We start from the raw sequence: 16,037 nt of genomic DNA, 5'->3' as shown, positions 1-16,037 counted from the left end.
CTGCTCAGACATACTGACATTTAGAATGGATGCAGAAGTAACATTTAAATCTACTCTGCAATTTTGTTGATGCATAACTCATGCAGAACCTCAGTACCAGATGGAAGCTCTGTCCTGCATGCAAGCCATGCAATTCTCAACAAAGATCTCAGAGTATTTACAGAACCTCTTTGCAAAGAGAACTGCACTATGGTGTCCAACACTGATTTCTGAAACTTGATGCTTGTTTTAATGGGCTTAGAAACTTCCAGAATTCTTTAGTTCCAGAATTAAGCCTGGTCTGGACTGGGCTGGAGGGGACAGGGAGCAGTATTCCCTTAAGCACACCAATCCATGCCACCTCATGGTGACCACTGCAGATGGAAAGAGCCTGCCCTGCAGCTCTGCTGCCAGCATACAAACTGCTGGGCTCAGGAGCACTGTGCTGGCTGCTCCAAAAGCATGCCGATATTTGCAGTAAGCTGGGGAGAAGCATCACCTACTAGTTAATATCTGAAAGGTAAAACATGAAAGGTAAAAAAAAAAGAAAGAAAGAAAGAAAAAGCAGACCCAGGCAGCCAAAACTATTCATAGATTTGAGACAAAACTGTGTTTTTCTTCTGCCTGAAACAATGGCAACAACCATCTTTAATACTGAAAGGCTCATTTTAACATTTCTGAAAGTAGGTGCTCTGAACTTAATAGCTAGATTCCCAATACTGACATTGCTTGTAAAATGGAGGAGGAAGGGCTGCACCACTGTCCCTTTTATATGCTTTGTACTGGTTTCTTGCTCACATTTTTCCAGCTAAAATCTTCCCTCTGCCCAGTTCAGAAAGGCTTTATCCCAAAAGTCTCTCAGTGCTCTGTGCAGTGCTGAAGCTCAGTTACAAAATGTTCTGGGATGAATGGTTTACTCAATCTGCTCCATATTCCCAGGAAGGAAGACTGGAATCCAAAGTCATCATCCCTTGACTCACTAAATAAACAGCAAAATAAAAGCCAGCTTTGGTTTGGTCTCAAATTCTTTCATTTCTCAGAACTGAATGAAAAAAAAAAGGTTTTAAAGCTGATTTGCACTGCTTCTGGAACAAAAATGTTTCCCCAGTGCAAACTTAGGGTCAGAGGAGAGAGGGATAAAGCACATGAAGGAAACCAGGTGCAGGAAGGAAAAGCAACATGATCAACTGACCTATATTATTAAGACTTACTTGTCCAATGCCACAGCTTGCTCATAGGAACGTTTTGCATTCTCAATGTCTTCAAGGTTTGTCAGAGCAACTGAACAACAGGAAAACATACACACAGAAGGTGATGCTTCACAAGGACTTCACTTTTAGGATAATACTCAATGTCATTTGTTCACAAATACAACTTGTGTCCAATACTTGTTTACTTTAGCCCAAACTTTCCCTCTGAAAAACATTGATCTCCCAGGCTGGCTACACAGCAGAGCTGGGTAACAGTACTTCATTACCTGCAAGGAGCATATACAGCTCTCCCATCTTGGGCTGGAAGTTGATGGCAGCACTGAGGAAGTGGAAAGCAGATGCGTACTGCTGCATTGTGAGGTGGACTAAGCCCAAATTGTACAGAATCTTCCAGTCAAAAGGAGCCAGGTAGTTCGCCCGCTTCAAGCAACTGATAGCCTGCAAAGGAAGAAGTGTGCTGCACAGCAGTGCACCCAGAGAGACTTCCTGTCTGCCCCAGCAGGGCTCTTGGTTCATACAGGTGAAAGGAGAAAGGAAACCACACTCACAGCGACGTATTTCTTCTTGCCAAAGAAGCACATCCCAATGTTGTTCCACAAGGGAGGGCTTTCAGGCATGCTGCTGGCCACAGCCCTGTATTTGGAGAGGGCAACGTCATAATCTCCGTGGGCCTGCATCATGCTGCCAGCTGCCAACGTAGCCTTCAGGAGAAGAGAGACCAGCTGAGGGTATGTGCTTCCCCAAGCACAACAAGAAGGCAAGGGGACAGAGCTCCTAAACTAAAGCTAAACTAAACTAAATCTCAAGAGGAGCTTTTTCACACGTTTCCTTCTGGGGGCTGCCGAGATCAACAGTGTAGAGCTCTAGAATCTCTGAGCACAAAGTGAAGTCAGGGCAAGGAGGGACTCAGGCCCACTTCTTGCCTTATCCCAGTCATAACTGTCTCAGAAACACTACAGTGTGAGAAGTGCTTCGGGTATGTTCTGGGGTGCAGGGTACCTCTAGAGCCCGAGTCTACGAGAAGATCTATGCACTCCATTTCATTTCACCAACAAGTACAGACAGAAATAGCTCTGGTATATCTTAACAGGAGAGTTAACAAAAAAAAAAGCAAAAAAAGCTAGCCTAGTTCACACTGACTGGATGATACTGCAAATTAATGGAAATATGCATGGAGGGGAAGGCAAGTGATTGCAACACACTATATTTAAACCACACTAAGCTGGCTAAGCGATTTATAATACATCACGGTGACAAGTAAAATTCCTAAGTGTAAAGGTGTTTTCACAATAGCACTTGGCTTGTATTCATGCATCAGCTGTCAACCACACATTTCCCTACTATACATTGCTAACATCCTATAGGAGGAGAACAAGGCACAGAGAAATAAAGTAGCATGTCCAAAAAGGGAAGCACTTTCACAGTCAGTTATGATACCTAGATGCCAAGCTCAGCTTTCCAGATCAGAACCAAGGAAAAGTCACACCTGTATTCAACAGCTGGAAGCACAGGCAGGATTAACAGCAGATGGGAAAACACTACAACGGTTCATTTCCACTCCTGATACCTTGTAGTTGCCCTGATCGTAAGTGAGCGCCTTTCCAAGGTGTTCAAAAGCCTTCTGGTAATCGCCAAGCTGGGAAAAGAAGCAATGATGAGAAGTGCAGCAATAAGGGGTTTAGAAAGAGAACACACTTTCTGGACACCAGAATTCCTAGTTCAGTTAAAACAAGGACTCAGAAAAGTGAATTTTACAGTGCTTCTGATTATCAAACAAGAACGTGTGTGCAGGTAAGTAATGTACAAAATAAATACTAAACATGGATTTTGCTGAGCAGGATTCACCGTTCTGAGCAAAACAAAGCTTTCTGCACTGTTTGTGCTCTGACATTTCTAGACGGTGAACTCAAGTTGATATTCCTCTGCTCCTTTACCTCCCCCATAAAACAAATTGCAGCTCTGCAAATCCTCGATTCCCTCACCACAATGCCCCCGAGCTCCTGGCACTCTTCACATAGAAAGAAGTCTCCCTTCTTTTCCTCTATGGTGCACTGGTGCTAACTATTTCATGGCTGCTTTTGTAGCAGATTAACTTGCTGGACCACAGCTCCAGCAACAAGGTAATGACTGTACTTGGAGGATTTATAACAGAATGAGGGCAGCTGCCAAACAGAATTCCTGCTCTGGCTCAAATCAACTTGCTGTTAGCAGCAAAAGGAAAAAGGAAGACACAGAAAAGCAAACTGTCATGTGAAATACAGAAGTGCGTGCAAGTCAGTTGAAGACAGACAGAAATTAACTCATAATTTTTCAAATAAATAAGTTCATATAATAACTAGTTAACAGTTTTCAGTACCTGCAAGTAAATTAACCCCAGTTTTGTAAGGAGGTCTGTATTTTCTGGAGAAAATCTGTAATACAAAAGCCAGAGAGCTGCACTGTTATTTGGCCCCTCTAGAACAAGGTAAAAACAGAATCACTGTGCTACATTACACTATTAATACAACCAGGAAATAAACCATTACTATTAAACCCAAATACTACAACAGTTACCATCACAGAGACTTCCTCTGACCAACAGTAATCTAAGCTTCCAAATTGCCTTTTGGATGTTAACAGGAAGTGAAGGTAGCTCTGTGAAACAGATCTGGGGGCACAATAAGATAATGTGGTTTTATTAATCTTCACAGCGAGTCTGCATCAGTGACCTGGAAATAGAAGATGGGATTTCCCATCGTCCCTCATAAACCATCCTGTAAATCCACTACCACCTTCTTGGGCCACGTGTGACAGGCAATCCTCAGTGCTTCTGATGGATTCTACATGTTCATCTCCAGACTTCCAATTCACCCTGCCATAAGATACCAAGCTGCTCACCACAGCCTTGTGCTACACTGCAATTCATGGTGCTCAGACAGGCACTACCCTGGTACTTAACACATTCCTGATGATACATGCTGCTGTTCAGCACAGCAAGGCTTGAGAGAAACAGATCCTTAGCATTTTCAATTACTGTAAGCAACTCCCAAACCCTCGGTGCTAGTTTGAGGTTCAGGCAGCAACGTTGTGAATGCTTCTAAATGCAGCCCCACTCCCAGATGGTTTGGATTAAATGAATAGGATGCAAAGGACAACAATAACAAAAAAATACAAAAGGCCACTGTACGTTTGTGGCCTTACTTACCTTGCTATCAAATCCTAATAAATCTAATACGTTCAATCACACAGGTACCTCAACCTGAGCAAAAGCTGTGCCTGGTGGTACGTACCCAGAGAGCAGCAAGAGACTTTCCTGCAGCTGCTAACAGCAGGCAAAATGTCATGGGCAGATGAGAAAAGGCAGGGAAGGGGGCACCAAGATAACTAATATAAAGCTGGTAAGATGCCTAGCAAGGATTATTTACGTAATAAACATTCTAGATTAGTTCAAATGTCTACTCAACCAACATACTATCAGACAGCAGCCAAAAGCAGGTGTGTAAGGAAACAGCATATGAAAACAGCCAGTACAAACTGTAGAGCCTCCTCTGGCTTCTGGCATGCTCCTGCTTTCCTTTAGTGTTCTGCCTACATTTTAAAAGCACTGCTAAATCAGGCACTCAGGAATGCCCTAAAACAAGACAGATCAGTACTGAGAAATGGTGACAGGGTGGGAGAAACTCACCGTGTACCAGCCCATCTCCTTTCTGCCTACTCACTCTCCTTCAAACACAAATCACTCCAAGCAAAAACAGCATGTGAAACCCAACAACTGATTTTTGAGAGACAGACAGGGTTAGAGAGACAGCTGGGGTGAAATCTTTTCGGTAGATAAGCCTTTGGGATTTATGAAGTCAGCTTGAGATATGTTTGCTCCCAGGCATTTCTGTCTGTTTGTTTTCCACTTTTTCTTGGCAGACCTTCAAACAGCTACCTTCTTCCCTGACACGTTGTCAGCAGGAGGAGGACTACAGCTGAGAGCAGAGACAGCTGAAGAGCTCAGAAAGTGCTTGCTTTGCACAGAGACACTAGAACCCCCATTAACTTTTTAATTGTGCCCTCAATTCAAATCCAGGACACCATCAAATTCCTCCTGGCACACAGACAGATAGCAAAAAAAAAAAAACAAAAAAAAACAAAAATGGTGTAAATGTGTGTGTGTATATATATATATATATACACATTCTTACTCTACTGCTTTCTTATAGACTTCGATGGCTTTCTCAGTCTCCCCCTCCAAGAGGTGAATTTTTCCCAGCATCATGTAAGTCAGATCGTGTCTGTTCATCTCCAGGGCATTGTTTAGCTGGTCTCGTGCCTAAACACACAACCACAGAGAATAAAAACACAATCAGTGATTACAGAGCAAAGCAACATCCCAAGAGCAATCCACAGCAGTTAGGGAAAGGGAACAGCTAACACCCCCTGAGCTCAGAATGCCCTGCTAGCAAACTCAAGCCAGCTAAGTGTTGAAACAAGTTCTGCATCAGGAACCACTTTCTGGGACAGAAAAAATCAACTTGGAGCCAAAAGGAGAGGCAGTAACCCAAGGAAGAGAGGACCAAAGTTCGTGTGTTTGACATTGGTAAGAGGGAAGCTTCAGATTTGCCAGGTTAATATTTAGGTATGTTACATTTTATTCCTCACTACAATGCTTACTCCAGCAGCAAGCACGGATTGCCAGATCAGCCAGAGGAATTAATCACCTCAGCCGAGGGACCAAAACTCCACTTCAAATTCTTCACTGGCTACAAAGCATGAGCACTGCCCACACTCCAGCTAGGCCTCTCTGTGTCTTTTACTCCAGCCTTGGTGCAAAACCAGCTTCAAACACTGAAATAAACCTTGCACATGGAGGGCAGGGAAAGAGGTGTCTGCTACAACTCCAGAACACAAACTCCATAACTCACTGAATCCTGCCAGAGATACGGGGCAGCAAGTGCTCCTTCAGATCAAAGAAACTCTGCCTAAGATGCAGCAGTTTGAGCTATATGCTGGGGAAGCATTTGGGGGCTCAACCATCACACTTGTCTTGCTTCCAGAAGATGGAACTGGTATTGCCACATCTCACAAAACAAGCAGCATTTACCACTCTAGTTTTAAAAGGCACTGAAACAGAGGCAGCTCTTTGTGGAGCACTGCTGGTTTTCCATCTACTTTGAAGCAGCTCTTTGAGGTTCCTTGAACATTCTCTTTAAAAACACAAACACTCTCCGAAAAGCTTTACTTCAGAAAATGCCTCCTGACCAGCCACAAGGCTAAGCTCAGGTTCACTCTCATCCAAGCTCACAGTTTTTCAGCTGACTCAGTAATTCAACACACAGACGAGAACAGACACAGCTCATGATCTTTTGATTCCAGAGATGAACACTGAAGCAAAAAGCTTCCTTGACACCAATAGTTGCAAAGGATCCACCTGAAACTACCAGGGTGACACTTCTGGAAGCCCTGTCTCCCATCTGTCAGGTAGGTAAGACGAGCATTTGCATTACCTTGTTGAAATGTTTCAGGTACATGTAGCACACACCCAGGTTGTGGCTGATCTCCTGTACGAAACAACACAAAACCAAGTCAGGATGAGGTTTGAGATGCATTACATAACTTACCACTGACAATAGTCATCGGTGACCCAGACAGGGAGACCCCTGTACCTGCCCACAGGCTTGCTTTATTGTTCAAATAAAATCAATGAAATCAATCTGCTTCAGGAGCCTACAGAGCTTACACGTGATGGCACATGCAATCTACAGCCCACTGAGACTGAAGCACAGCATGATGGAGGTCTCTTTGGAGAACAGGAGGAAAGGCTGCTTTGACTCAGTTCCCAGTGAGATTTGTGAAGCTGACACCTGCTGCTCTTATAGGTGGCTCCTCACCTACCTGGACACCCACAGAGATCTGCACAACACTGCATTCGGCTGAACAAATGATCTTTAAGGTCCCTTCCAACCCAAGAAATAGAAGTCAAGGAGCAGAAGGGCTGAAATCCAGCATCTCAGGCAGTTTAAACATGTTTGCAACACAGTTGGAAGATCACTTTGGCATCTTAAACATGCTGGTGACACTTCAGGGAACCATCACGCCAGCAATGTAACTGCCAAGCTACTTGTCATCTTCCTCACCCTGGCACATCCTGGGGAGCTGAAAAGCAGGGTCCACAATTCCTTGTTTCTATTCTGGTAAGCTTCATCAGTTTAGACAGACTTGACCTTTGATAGGAAACTCTCTTATTTACCCATTAACCCCCTCAGAATACTTTCCTCAGTGCAGTCTCTCCATCTGTGGAGAACAGTAATGAATCAAAGAGCTGCTCCCTGTTACTGCAGCTTGTAGAACAAAACAGCACAAGGAAAGAGCACAGGCTGGCCCTACTGCCAGTACCGAGCCAGCTGCAGGAAATAACTGATCAAAACTCCCACTGAAGGCTGCCTGCTGCAGCTGTGAATAAAGCTATAGCCATGCCAAGCACATTCTACAAGCAGCCAGGCCAGCTAAGAGAAGACAGACTTCACAGAAAACCCATGGCAAGGTTTCCAAGTTGACTGGCACAGGATGAGTTGACAAGAAGAATAATACCAAATGTATCCTTGTAGCAAGCCTCAGTTGTAGACCTACTGAGCACCAAAAGCAGAGCTCAAGTCAGCAAGAGCCTGATGTCTTAGGAAATAAGATCACACATGGCAAGTCTGTCTTAGAAACAACACTTCTGCAGGCAAAAGAGTCACCTGCAAAAGGCTGTCCACAACTAAGTGAAAGCCATGTCCTCTCTCTTCTCACCACCTGTCACACACTTCCCTCTGCAATGTTCTTCCTTCACATTTTTTTTGTCCTGATAGAGCTAATTTAATTATTGCTCCTATAGTTATCAGCCTACATTTTTTTTCAAAGCAGGTAATGCTTGGTAGATAAGAAGTAACTCTTAGCTAACTTGAGGGTAATCTTTTTCATTTTTTGCATTATGAAAGGATTCCCAATTACTAAAGTAAGTTTTAATGATAATTGAGTGTTTAATGTTAACAGAGGGAAGCATTTTCCATACCTTCCTTAAGGTAATCTAGCTCTTTATACTATAAATGGCTATGTTAATACTGATAGCAAGGTTCAAACATGTTGCTTGATCATCTGTTTGTGCCCCAGGACAAGGTGTGGGATGTGTAGGTTGAAATCTGAAGGCTGAAACCCTCATACCAGAGGGTGTAGAGCCTCAATGCTCAAGAGCCCATGCTAAAAGGCGATGCTTCTTGGCCCTGTAGCTCCTTGTCTGCTCACACTGCAGGCAACATCAGCTTACCTCTGCCTGGAACGCATCTACAGCTGTTTTCAGAAAAATGGAGAACCATCTGCATTGTGCAGTAATCTGCAAAGCAACAAAACACTTACCCAGTCCTTTTCATCAAGTTTAGCTGCTTCGTTGTACACTTCAATGGCAGCCTTGTGTTTCCCCAGAAGAAACCTGTGAAAGCAATTCCATTTTTACTTTTTTCTTGCTTTGAAACCCTGCTGTGCGACCACCGTCACCTTTGCCACTGAGAAATGATGCTATTTGCTAGATCTCCAGAGACTGGAGTGAGAAGCCCTGAGAAGTTTGTAATCTGAGCAATAAGTCAGCACTGCTTCCTTTCAGAGCCAAGGACATCAATTCCGTGCTCCATTACGCGACTGGAGATGTAAGGAATGAATCCACAAGCTCCGTCATCTGCCTCTGTCTCAAAGGGAAAACACAGGTGATCAAAAGCAAACAGGACACTCCGAGACAGAAAGGGGTCTGCAGGGCAAGTTTACACAGCTCTAGGCAGCAACTTTAGCTCTGGATCTGGAAATTGGTGTGCTATTTATCTTGCTTAAAGCACAAATGAAAAAAAAAAGAAAACATTACAACAATAGCAGCCAGGCAGATAACAGAGATTGTGCTTTAAAGGGTGGCCCACGCTTCTGGAAAGCAACTCAAGTGTTGATGAGGAGGAAGCATGCTTGGAATTAAGCAGCTGGGGATTCTGCTTGATGCCTGGGAGAAAAACAAAACGTGGAAGGTCCTGGGTGGCACATCAAAGTGAAACAATCAAACACCACTCACAGCGATCGCGCCACCTGCTTGAGGTTGTCAGCACTTCGAGGGTTCAGAATGGAACATGTCTGAAACAGTTCAAGAGATTCTTGAATTTTCCCCTCCAAGCGAAATATCAAAGCTGTAAGAAAACATACCAGGCAAATTAGTCCATTATCTGCAGGAAAAGTGTGTCTCTGACAGCAGGGAAAGAACAGGGAGTACAGATACATTAAAACAATGCCCATTTGGTCCTTCCCCTCCTCGCAGCAACTTGAGACAGAAGGAAAACGCACACATAGGACTCATGCTTGCTTGGAAACATTTCTGTTCTTTATGGTTTAGACATCTTAAAACCCTGGCCAACTGTTCGTTAAGATTCAGTCTGGATCACTCTCCTCCTAATTCTACAGGCTGCAATGTCTCCTTGGCCAAAAATTCTCCATTTTCTCCCACCCCAAGCAACTGCTGAGATGACACACAGCCCTCTCTGAACTGCAAGGCCAAGATCTGGGGACAGAGGGTGGACAGGAAGTGGAAGATATTCACAGAGTAAGATGAGTCACCCAAGGCACATTGCTTTAACAGAAAACAAATGTCTGTAACACATTTCACAGCACACAACAAAACACAACCCAACGGAAGAGCAGTGCATCGATGGCCAAGAGCCTCCAGCCCAAGGAGGAACTGATGACAAACTCACCAATGCACAGAAAACAGAAAAATGTCCATTACAAAAAGGGCCAGACATATTTACATGGGAATTCTGTAATTGTTTCTCTCATTTGTCCCCAAGTGCTCACTGTATCTTGTATCAAAAGTAACTGGCTTTAGCCAAAGGAAGTCTTTCAGGGGCCTCACGTGCCGTACCTTGAACATAGACAGCATATTCACACCTCCCATGGGACTCCTGGAGCTGCTCTTTGATGACAGCCTGAAATAAAGAAGTGCAAACGTATATGGTAAATGTAACCTCAGTCTCTGAAACACTGATTAATCTAATCTTGTGCTTGGAAAAATCAGCACTAAGATAGAATTTGCAGCTAGTTTTTGCAATATACTGTAAGAAAACAGTACAAAATTGGTAAACTTTCAACAAACAGAGCTAGTGAAAAGGATTTTGTTTCAGTTACAGAAACTGCAACCACACAAATAACAAAGACACAGGACTGTGTTTGGGACAACAGGAGTGCACGTAAGAGTGCAAACTGGTCCATGCTTGAGAAGAGCACAGCGCCAAGAACACTGCAGGCCTGGCAGTATTTGTCTGCTGATTCCTACTGTTAAAGATAATTACATATCACCTGGGGAAAACGCAGCAAGAAATCTATGAAAGCATCCTCTGCTGATAACAGCATCTACTCGAGGCCCTTTGTGAAGAAATAAATTGAACTGGAACAACTGTAGCTGAATTAATGGAAGCTGAATGAACTAATGAAGAGAGCATGGGAAAAGAAGGGAAGAAAACTGATGAAAATTTAAATCCTTGTTGCCTGCATCTATAAAGCTGACAGTTTAGGTGTAGTATGGCTCTATTCCACAGTCACACGTGACCTAAAATTGTAAAAGCAGCCCCAAAAAAGTGATTTCTGGGAGGATGCAAGCTGGTGCCATGAAGCAAACACACTGCTTCTGCTGATTGAGCCTCCTCCTTTGCTCCAGTGTAGAAGAGACAAAGTGGGGGGAGGATTCCTGGGCTAGCAATAACCTGCTGCTCATCTGGCACTTCTGCCAAGAGCATGCTCTGTACCTTCATCACCTGCCTCTGAAAACAAGAAGGGAAATTGAACCTCAAACGCAGCACATAGAAGAAAAGCAGGGTGAAGGCAAGGAGAGTTATTACTGAGCAGCATCCCTCATAAACAGAAAATTAAACAGAGGAAAGAAAAACAAAGAAGCAGCCAGGACTGCTCTTCCCCTGGGCTACGCACCTTCCCATCTCCTAGCCAGAGCCCTCCACACACCTGCATTTTGGTCTTCACCAAGCACTTTGCTATCAGACACTCGGCTTGGACACAAGCGAGCATCTCCTGAATGCAGATACACTACATCGTTCCATCGGCACAAATCCAGTCTCTCAGAGCAAGAGAGGGCAATAGAGAGCTACCTTTTAGAGGGAGCTGATTAATTCTTCAAACCCTAAAAATCCCACAGCAAAAGGCCTGGAGCTGAGAAGGATGATCTGTAATCCCAGTGTTTCCTCCCAGGTTTATTTAACTGGCTGTCAGAATTCAGATGCATTGGCAGGAGACCAACCAGCATGAGCGATTTTAATTAATTAAAAGCATCTGGCAATTTTAATAATCCTTCCCTCACACATAACAGAAGATTTCTGTTGTAAAAAATACAGCTAGGGGGAAGAGGCAGAACTGAGGCTGTGAGCAGAACACGCAGTTTATTAGCTTTGCATGCAAAGCTGAGTGATGATGACTGCTTAGCAGGGCCGGTCCCCACACTCTCCAACATCACCCCACAAATCTGGTGTCCCTGACTGCACTGCGATAGCAAGTGGTGCTGCAGTCCCCACCCTGGAGGATATCTGCTTTGCATCTTGCTGGGCAGCAGAATCAAACAGTCTGTTATCAATCTGCCGCTGTAATAAGCAACAAAAGAAGTTTGTCAGAAGTTTGGCAACACCAGAGCAGATGGAGTGGCACTGTAAGGGTTAAAACCAACTCAACCCTTTTAATTTTGGGGCAAATAAACACTATTTCCTAGGTGTTTTAAGTCACTGGCAAATAGGGGAGCTAGAGACAATGCATCTGAAAGCAGTGAATGGAAAAAAGGGGCTAACAGTAAAAAATTAACACAGATCACTCATTTCTTACCTGAGTCTTAAAAGAAAACCGACAGACTTGAGTGAATGCCCAAACTGTTTTGAATTGTAAGTTTACAGCAACGTCAGGCATTGGAAATGACAATACTTTTTAGTTTTTGAAGGTACTAGCCCTGAACATGTATAAAAGCACCTGGGGCATCCTGCTCAGATCTGCAACCCACAGAGCAGCAGCGAGAGCTGGAGGCCCCAGAGGGCAGCTCAGCCCATCTAAGAGCAGATTGCCTTTGGGACACAGCCACCTCTGAAGAGCACAGAAGGATCCAGCATGTTCTTAACTTCTCTGGGACAAATCCAGGCCTCTGAGCATGCATTCATCGTGTCTGGGCAGAAGGATGGAAGGTGATTTAGCTAGCTATGGTCTGGTGCCAAAACCTCTATTTTTTCCCCTATTTTGCTTCCCTTGGTGACTGACAGAGACTTGGAGAAGGCAGTGTTCCCTTTGGAGCATCCACACAGCTATTTTCCCTGCTCCCCTGAGCTGTACACTTTTTCTGCACACCACAGTCTTACATCCCGCCGTGACAACAGTACACATACAAAACAGGTACCAAAAGAAACAGAAAAGGACAGCAACTTTCTATTTAGATTACCAATCCAGCTTTTGTTTACATCCATTTAAACCAAGATCTGAGAGGATGATACAGTTCCTCCAGCTTCATTAATTAAGCTCAATGCGTTTCTCTGGCCTACCACTTCCTTAAGCACCCCCAAAAGCTTTCCAACAGAGAGAGAGAGACAAGTCCTGGCCAATGCTAGTGGGAAAAAGTATTTTCAGATGTACTTTGCACATTATGAAAACAAACAGACAACTCCTACAGCCCTCCTCCCACCCACTGGCACATCACCTTCAATGCCTTGTGTTCTTGTCAGGAAAACACAACATTTAATAAACTCACAATTTCCATAGCCCATTTACTGTTACAATCCCAAATCAAACAATTCCTTTCAAGCTACCCACTAAACCCAGGAGAAATCAAAAGGTGCAGTGTTGTACCACGCAAAATGGAAGAATTTCATTCTAGGATAGCCAAGATGTATTTTAGAGTTGGTAGAAATGTTTTACCCAGTTGAAGTGTTTTTGATAGCAGCTCTGTACTACCTTTGAGAGACCTGCACTACAGAACTGCCTTATAATCTGTTTGGAAGACATCGTTCACCTCCTGGAACAAAGGAAGTTTGCAGATCTTTCATTCTTACTGCCTCCAAACCTATCATCAACAGCTCATGGACAGCTCTAGAGAAATGCACATATGAATTCTGAACACAGCTGAGGAATTAAGAAAATTAAAGCCTTGTCTTAGCTGCTTCTCCCTTAGTCCAAGAGAAGTAAGGAGAGGGGGGTGATTAGACAGCCTTGGTTCAAACTACAACATACAGATTAATGGGAAACGAGAGGACCCTGGGGCCCTTTGTTGGCTCACCAGGTGACCTGGGACACCCATCACAGCACAGCTGGCTCTGTCCTGGCATGAAAACTGCCGTTTGCTAACAGCAGTAAAAATCCTTTCCAGTGCAAAGTCTCAGAAGCAACTCCTACCTTGCACTCGTCGTACTCTCTGCGAACGTAGAGCAGATAGATGAACCAGTTCCTCCTCTCTAGCATGGGTATCTCCGGCACTGCAGGCACAATATTAGCAGAACACACAAAATCAGATTAATCAGCAGAGAATGAGAGCAGTTCTGAACTGCCTGGTCTGCAAGCACAACGCAACTAATTTGAAAACAGCAATTGCACCTGTCAGCACAATCGATATTCTGACTTGAAGTCTGCAGTCTGGACATACAACCAGTGCCCAGCTGCATGCTGTTTCTCAAAATGATGGATAAAATGCACTGCATGAGACAGAGACACTACGTCAGGCCCCTCAGCTGAAAACAAATCTGCCACCTCTAAAGGCTCAAGGCATCCACTCCTCCTGGGGCAGTTATGGGAGCCAATTGCACCAGCAGCAGCGCATTAACTACACTTCAATTTAACACTCATGCTGATTTGATGAGATTGGTTCCAAATTGGTACACAAGCAGCAGCTTGAGGGGTATGAGTTAGGTTGGTACTTTGGAGCTGAGGCAGAAGAACCAAGCTTCTTAAAAATCAGTTTCTAGGAGAGAATGAGAAGGAAACTGGCAACACACACAAGAAGAGATGCTGAAGATGCTGCCATTCGCAAGGTGTGAGTAACTTTGAGAGGTCAAACTCAGTTCTTTGAAACTGTGAAGTGACTATGAAACATCACAGTTCCGAGGCAGCTGAGGCTACTGGCAGAAAGATGCATCCAATGCAGTGGAACAGCATAACCCTCACTCCAGTATTTCAGCCAGAAGGAGCTTGCAGCAATAATTATGGCCAACCACGGCCGGATGTTGCTTAGTAATACTTACATTGGGTTTAGAAGTTTAACACACTGCTGTGCATTTCATTAAGGCTCGGAATGTATTGCTTCTTACTCGCTTGTACAGCTCAGATGCTGGTAGCTGCAAGGTAGCCATAGCAACTGGCAAAAAAAGCTCGGTGTTTGCAAGTCAATATTATGACACCAGCGCAGAAGGCAACGTGAGGCAAAGATTGCTGCAGGAGCTGTGGCCACAGGGCTGGCAATGCCATGCAGGGCCACCCAACCCCAGCAGCACGCAGACCCACAGGACCGTGCAAAGAGCTGCAGGCTGAGCTCCCAGCAACTCAGAGCAGGAGGTGGCATTTCCAAAGTCTCACAGTGCCCACTGCCTGCCTCCAGCACAGGTCAGGATCCTCCTGGCACCACGTGGTACCAACCATGGAAGCACACAGAACCTGCTCCAACCCCTCTCTGTAAGCACGGATTTCAAAGGAGACATCATAAGCTCTATTTAATTATAAAGATTTTGATTTAAGTCAAAATTAAAGTACTCTTTATCCATTTGCACTTACTATCATAGCTTAAAATTACAACATCCTCTATCACTACAATGAAATCTGTTTTCAATGGAGAACATTCAAAGGCCCTCCAGACATACATACCCTGTTAGTCTCCAGCCTGGTACCTGGCATAGCTCAGGTCTTACTGAGAGGTTAAAAGGAAACAGAGAGCACCATTAACTCTTGCAATAGACAGAAAACCCAGAGGGCCTGGGCCTGCTGCCCAGCACACAGCACAGACAGGCAGAGCCACAGAGCTGTTTTCTGTCCTTGTCATTCCTTTTTGCTACTGTCCTGCTGCTGAGAAACAATGCAGAAATGGAAAGAAAAGGATAAAACGGGCACGGACATTTCACAGACACCATCTGCAGAGCCCAGCTGAGGAGCTGTGCTGGAGATAAACCAAGAGAAAGCAAAAGCCACCATGAGATGCAGAAGTGAACGGCATCCACATCTGCAGAGATCAAACCGTTCTGCTTCCCCCGGCAATTCGCTGTCTCCAAGGATAACCACGTGGAGCTGGGAAAACAGAGTTTTTCCTCTTGTAAAACTCATTTGGAAATAGCAACACATGACTGAGGATACATCAGCCTCCTTTTTTCTTTTTCCCTAAGACAAATTGGAAAAAAAAAAAAAAAAAAAAGAGACAAAATTCCAATGTTTTTCTAAAAAAGTGCCTCCATTAGTCTGGAGATATAAGTAATCTGAAGGTTGATAGAATCCCTGAGCCTGTTCAAAGAAGAAAACAGCAATGCTTTGACCCTTTCTCCAAAGAAATCTGAGAGAAACATTACAGACCAAAGCGGGTGTGAATGCCATAGAGGACATAGAAGAGTGGAAGGACAAAAACTGTGAGGAAATTGATAAATGACTCAACATTAGAACTTGTCTAATCCCCCCAGAAGGGGCAGTGGGCAGCAAAGGACTGGTAGCTGGGCTTTGTATTCTTTTCAGAGGTGCAAAGAGTTAATGCCATTTGTTCACAGATCTCTGCAGAGCCACAGCCAGCTTAATCTGAATTCCTGTTGCTCCACAAAAGCAGTGAAATGCTTCTGTTTCATTCATCTCCATCACCTTTGCCCCCCCAGCCAG

The 16,037-nt window shown here is 44.3% G+C and overlaps 1 protein-coding gene across 3 annotated transcripts in view; it reads right to left on the bottom strand.

Annotated features, from left to right (window-relative positions):
* BBS4 (Bardet-Biedl syndrome 4) overlaps positions 1-16,037 on the bottom strand; it is a 36,052-nt gene that overhangs the window by 7,791 nt on the left and 12,224 nt on the right. For 2 of the 3 annotated variants that reach the window (XM_090148620.1, XM_031616263.2), the window contains exons 3-13: positions 13,590-13,669; positions 10,084-10,147; positions 9,244-9,355; positions 8,550-8,622; positions 6,662-6,715; positions 5,360-5,487; positions 3,547-3,601; positions 2,758-2,826; positions 1,739-1,891; positions 1,457-1,628; positions 1,191-1,260 (exon numbers count right to left, since the gene is read on the bottom strand). In XM_090148620.1, coding sequence (XP_090004746.1) covers positions 1,191-1,260; positions 1,457-1,628; positions 1,739-1,891; positions 2,758-2,826; positions 3,547-3,601; positions 5,360-5,487; positions 6,662-6,715; positions 8,550-8,622; positions 9,244-9,355; positions 10,084-10,147; positions 13,590-13,669 — 1,030 coding nt within the window. The remainder of the gene's footprint in view (positions 1-1,190; positions 1,261-1,456; positions 1,629-1,738; positions 1,892-2,757; positions 2,827-3,546; positions 3,602-5,359; positions 5,488-6,661; positions 6,716-8,549; positions 8,623-9,243; positions 9,356-10,083; positions 10,148-13,589; positions 13,670-16,037) is intronic. The other variant, XM_031616264.2, reaches the window with a different exon arrangement.

The sequence above is a fragment of the Phasianus colchicus genome, chromosome 12, assembly GCF_987193195.1.
Source record: "Phasianus colchicus chromosome 12, bPhaCol1.hap1.1, whole genome shotgun sequence".
Lineage (NCBI taxonomy): Eukaryota > Metazoa > Chordata > Aves > Galliformes > Phasianidae > Phasianus > Phasianus colchicus.
Note: the sequence above shows the minus strand (reverse complement) of the source record. Positions and strands in the feature narration are given on the sequence as shown.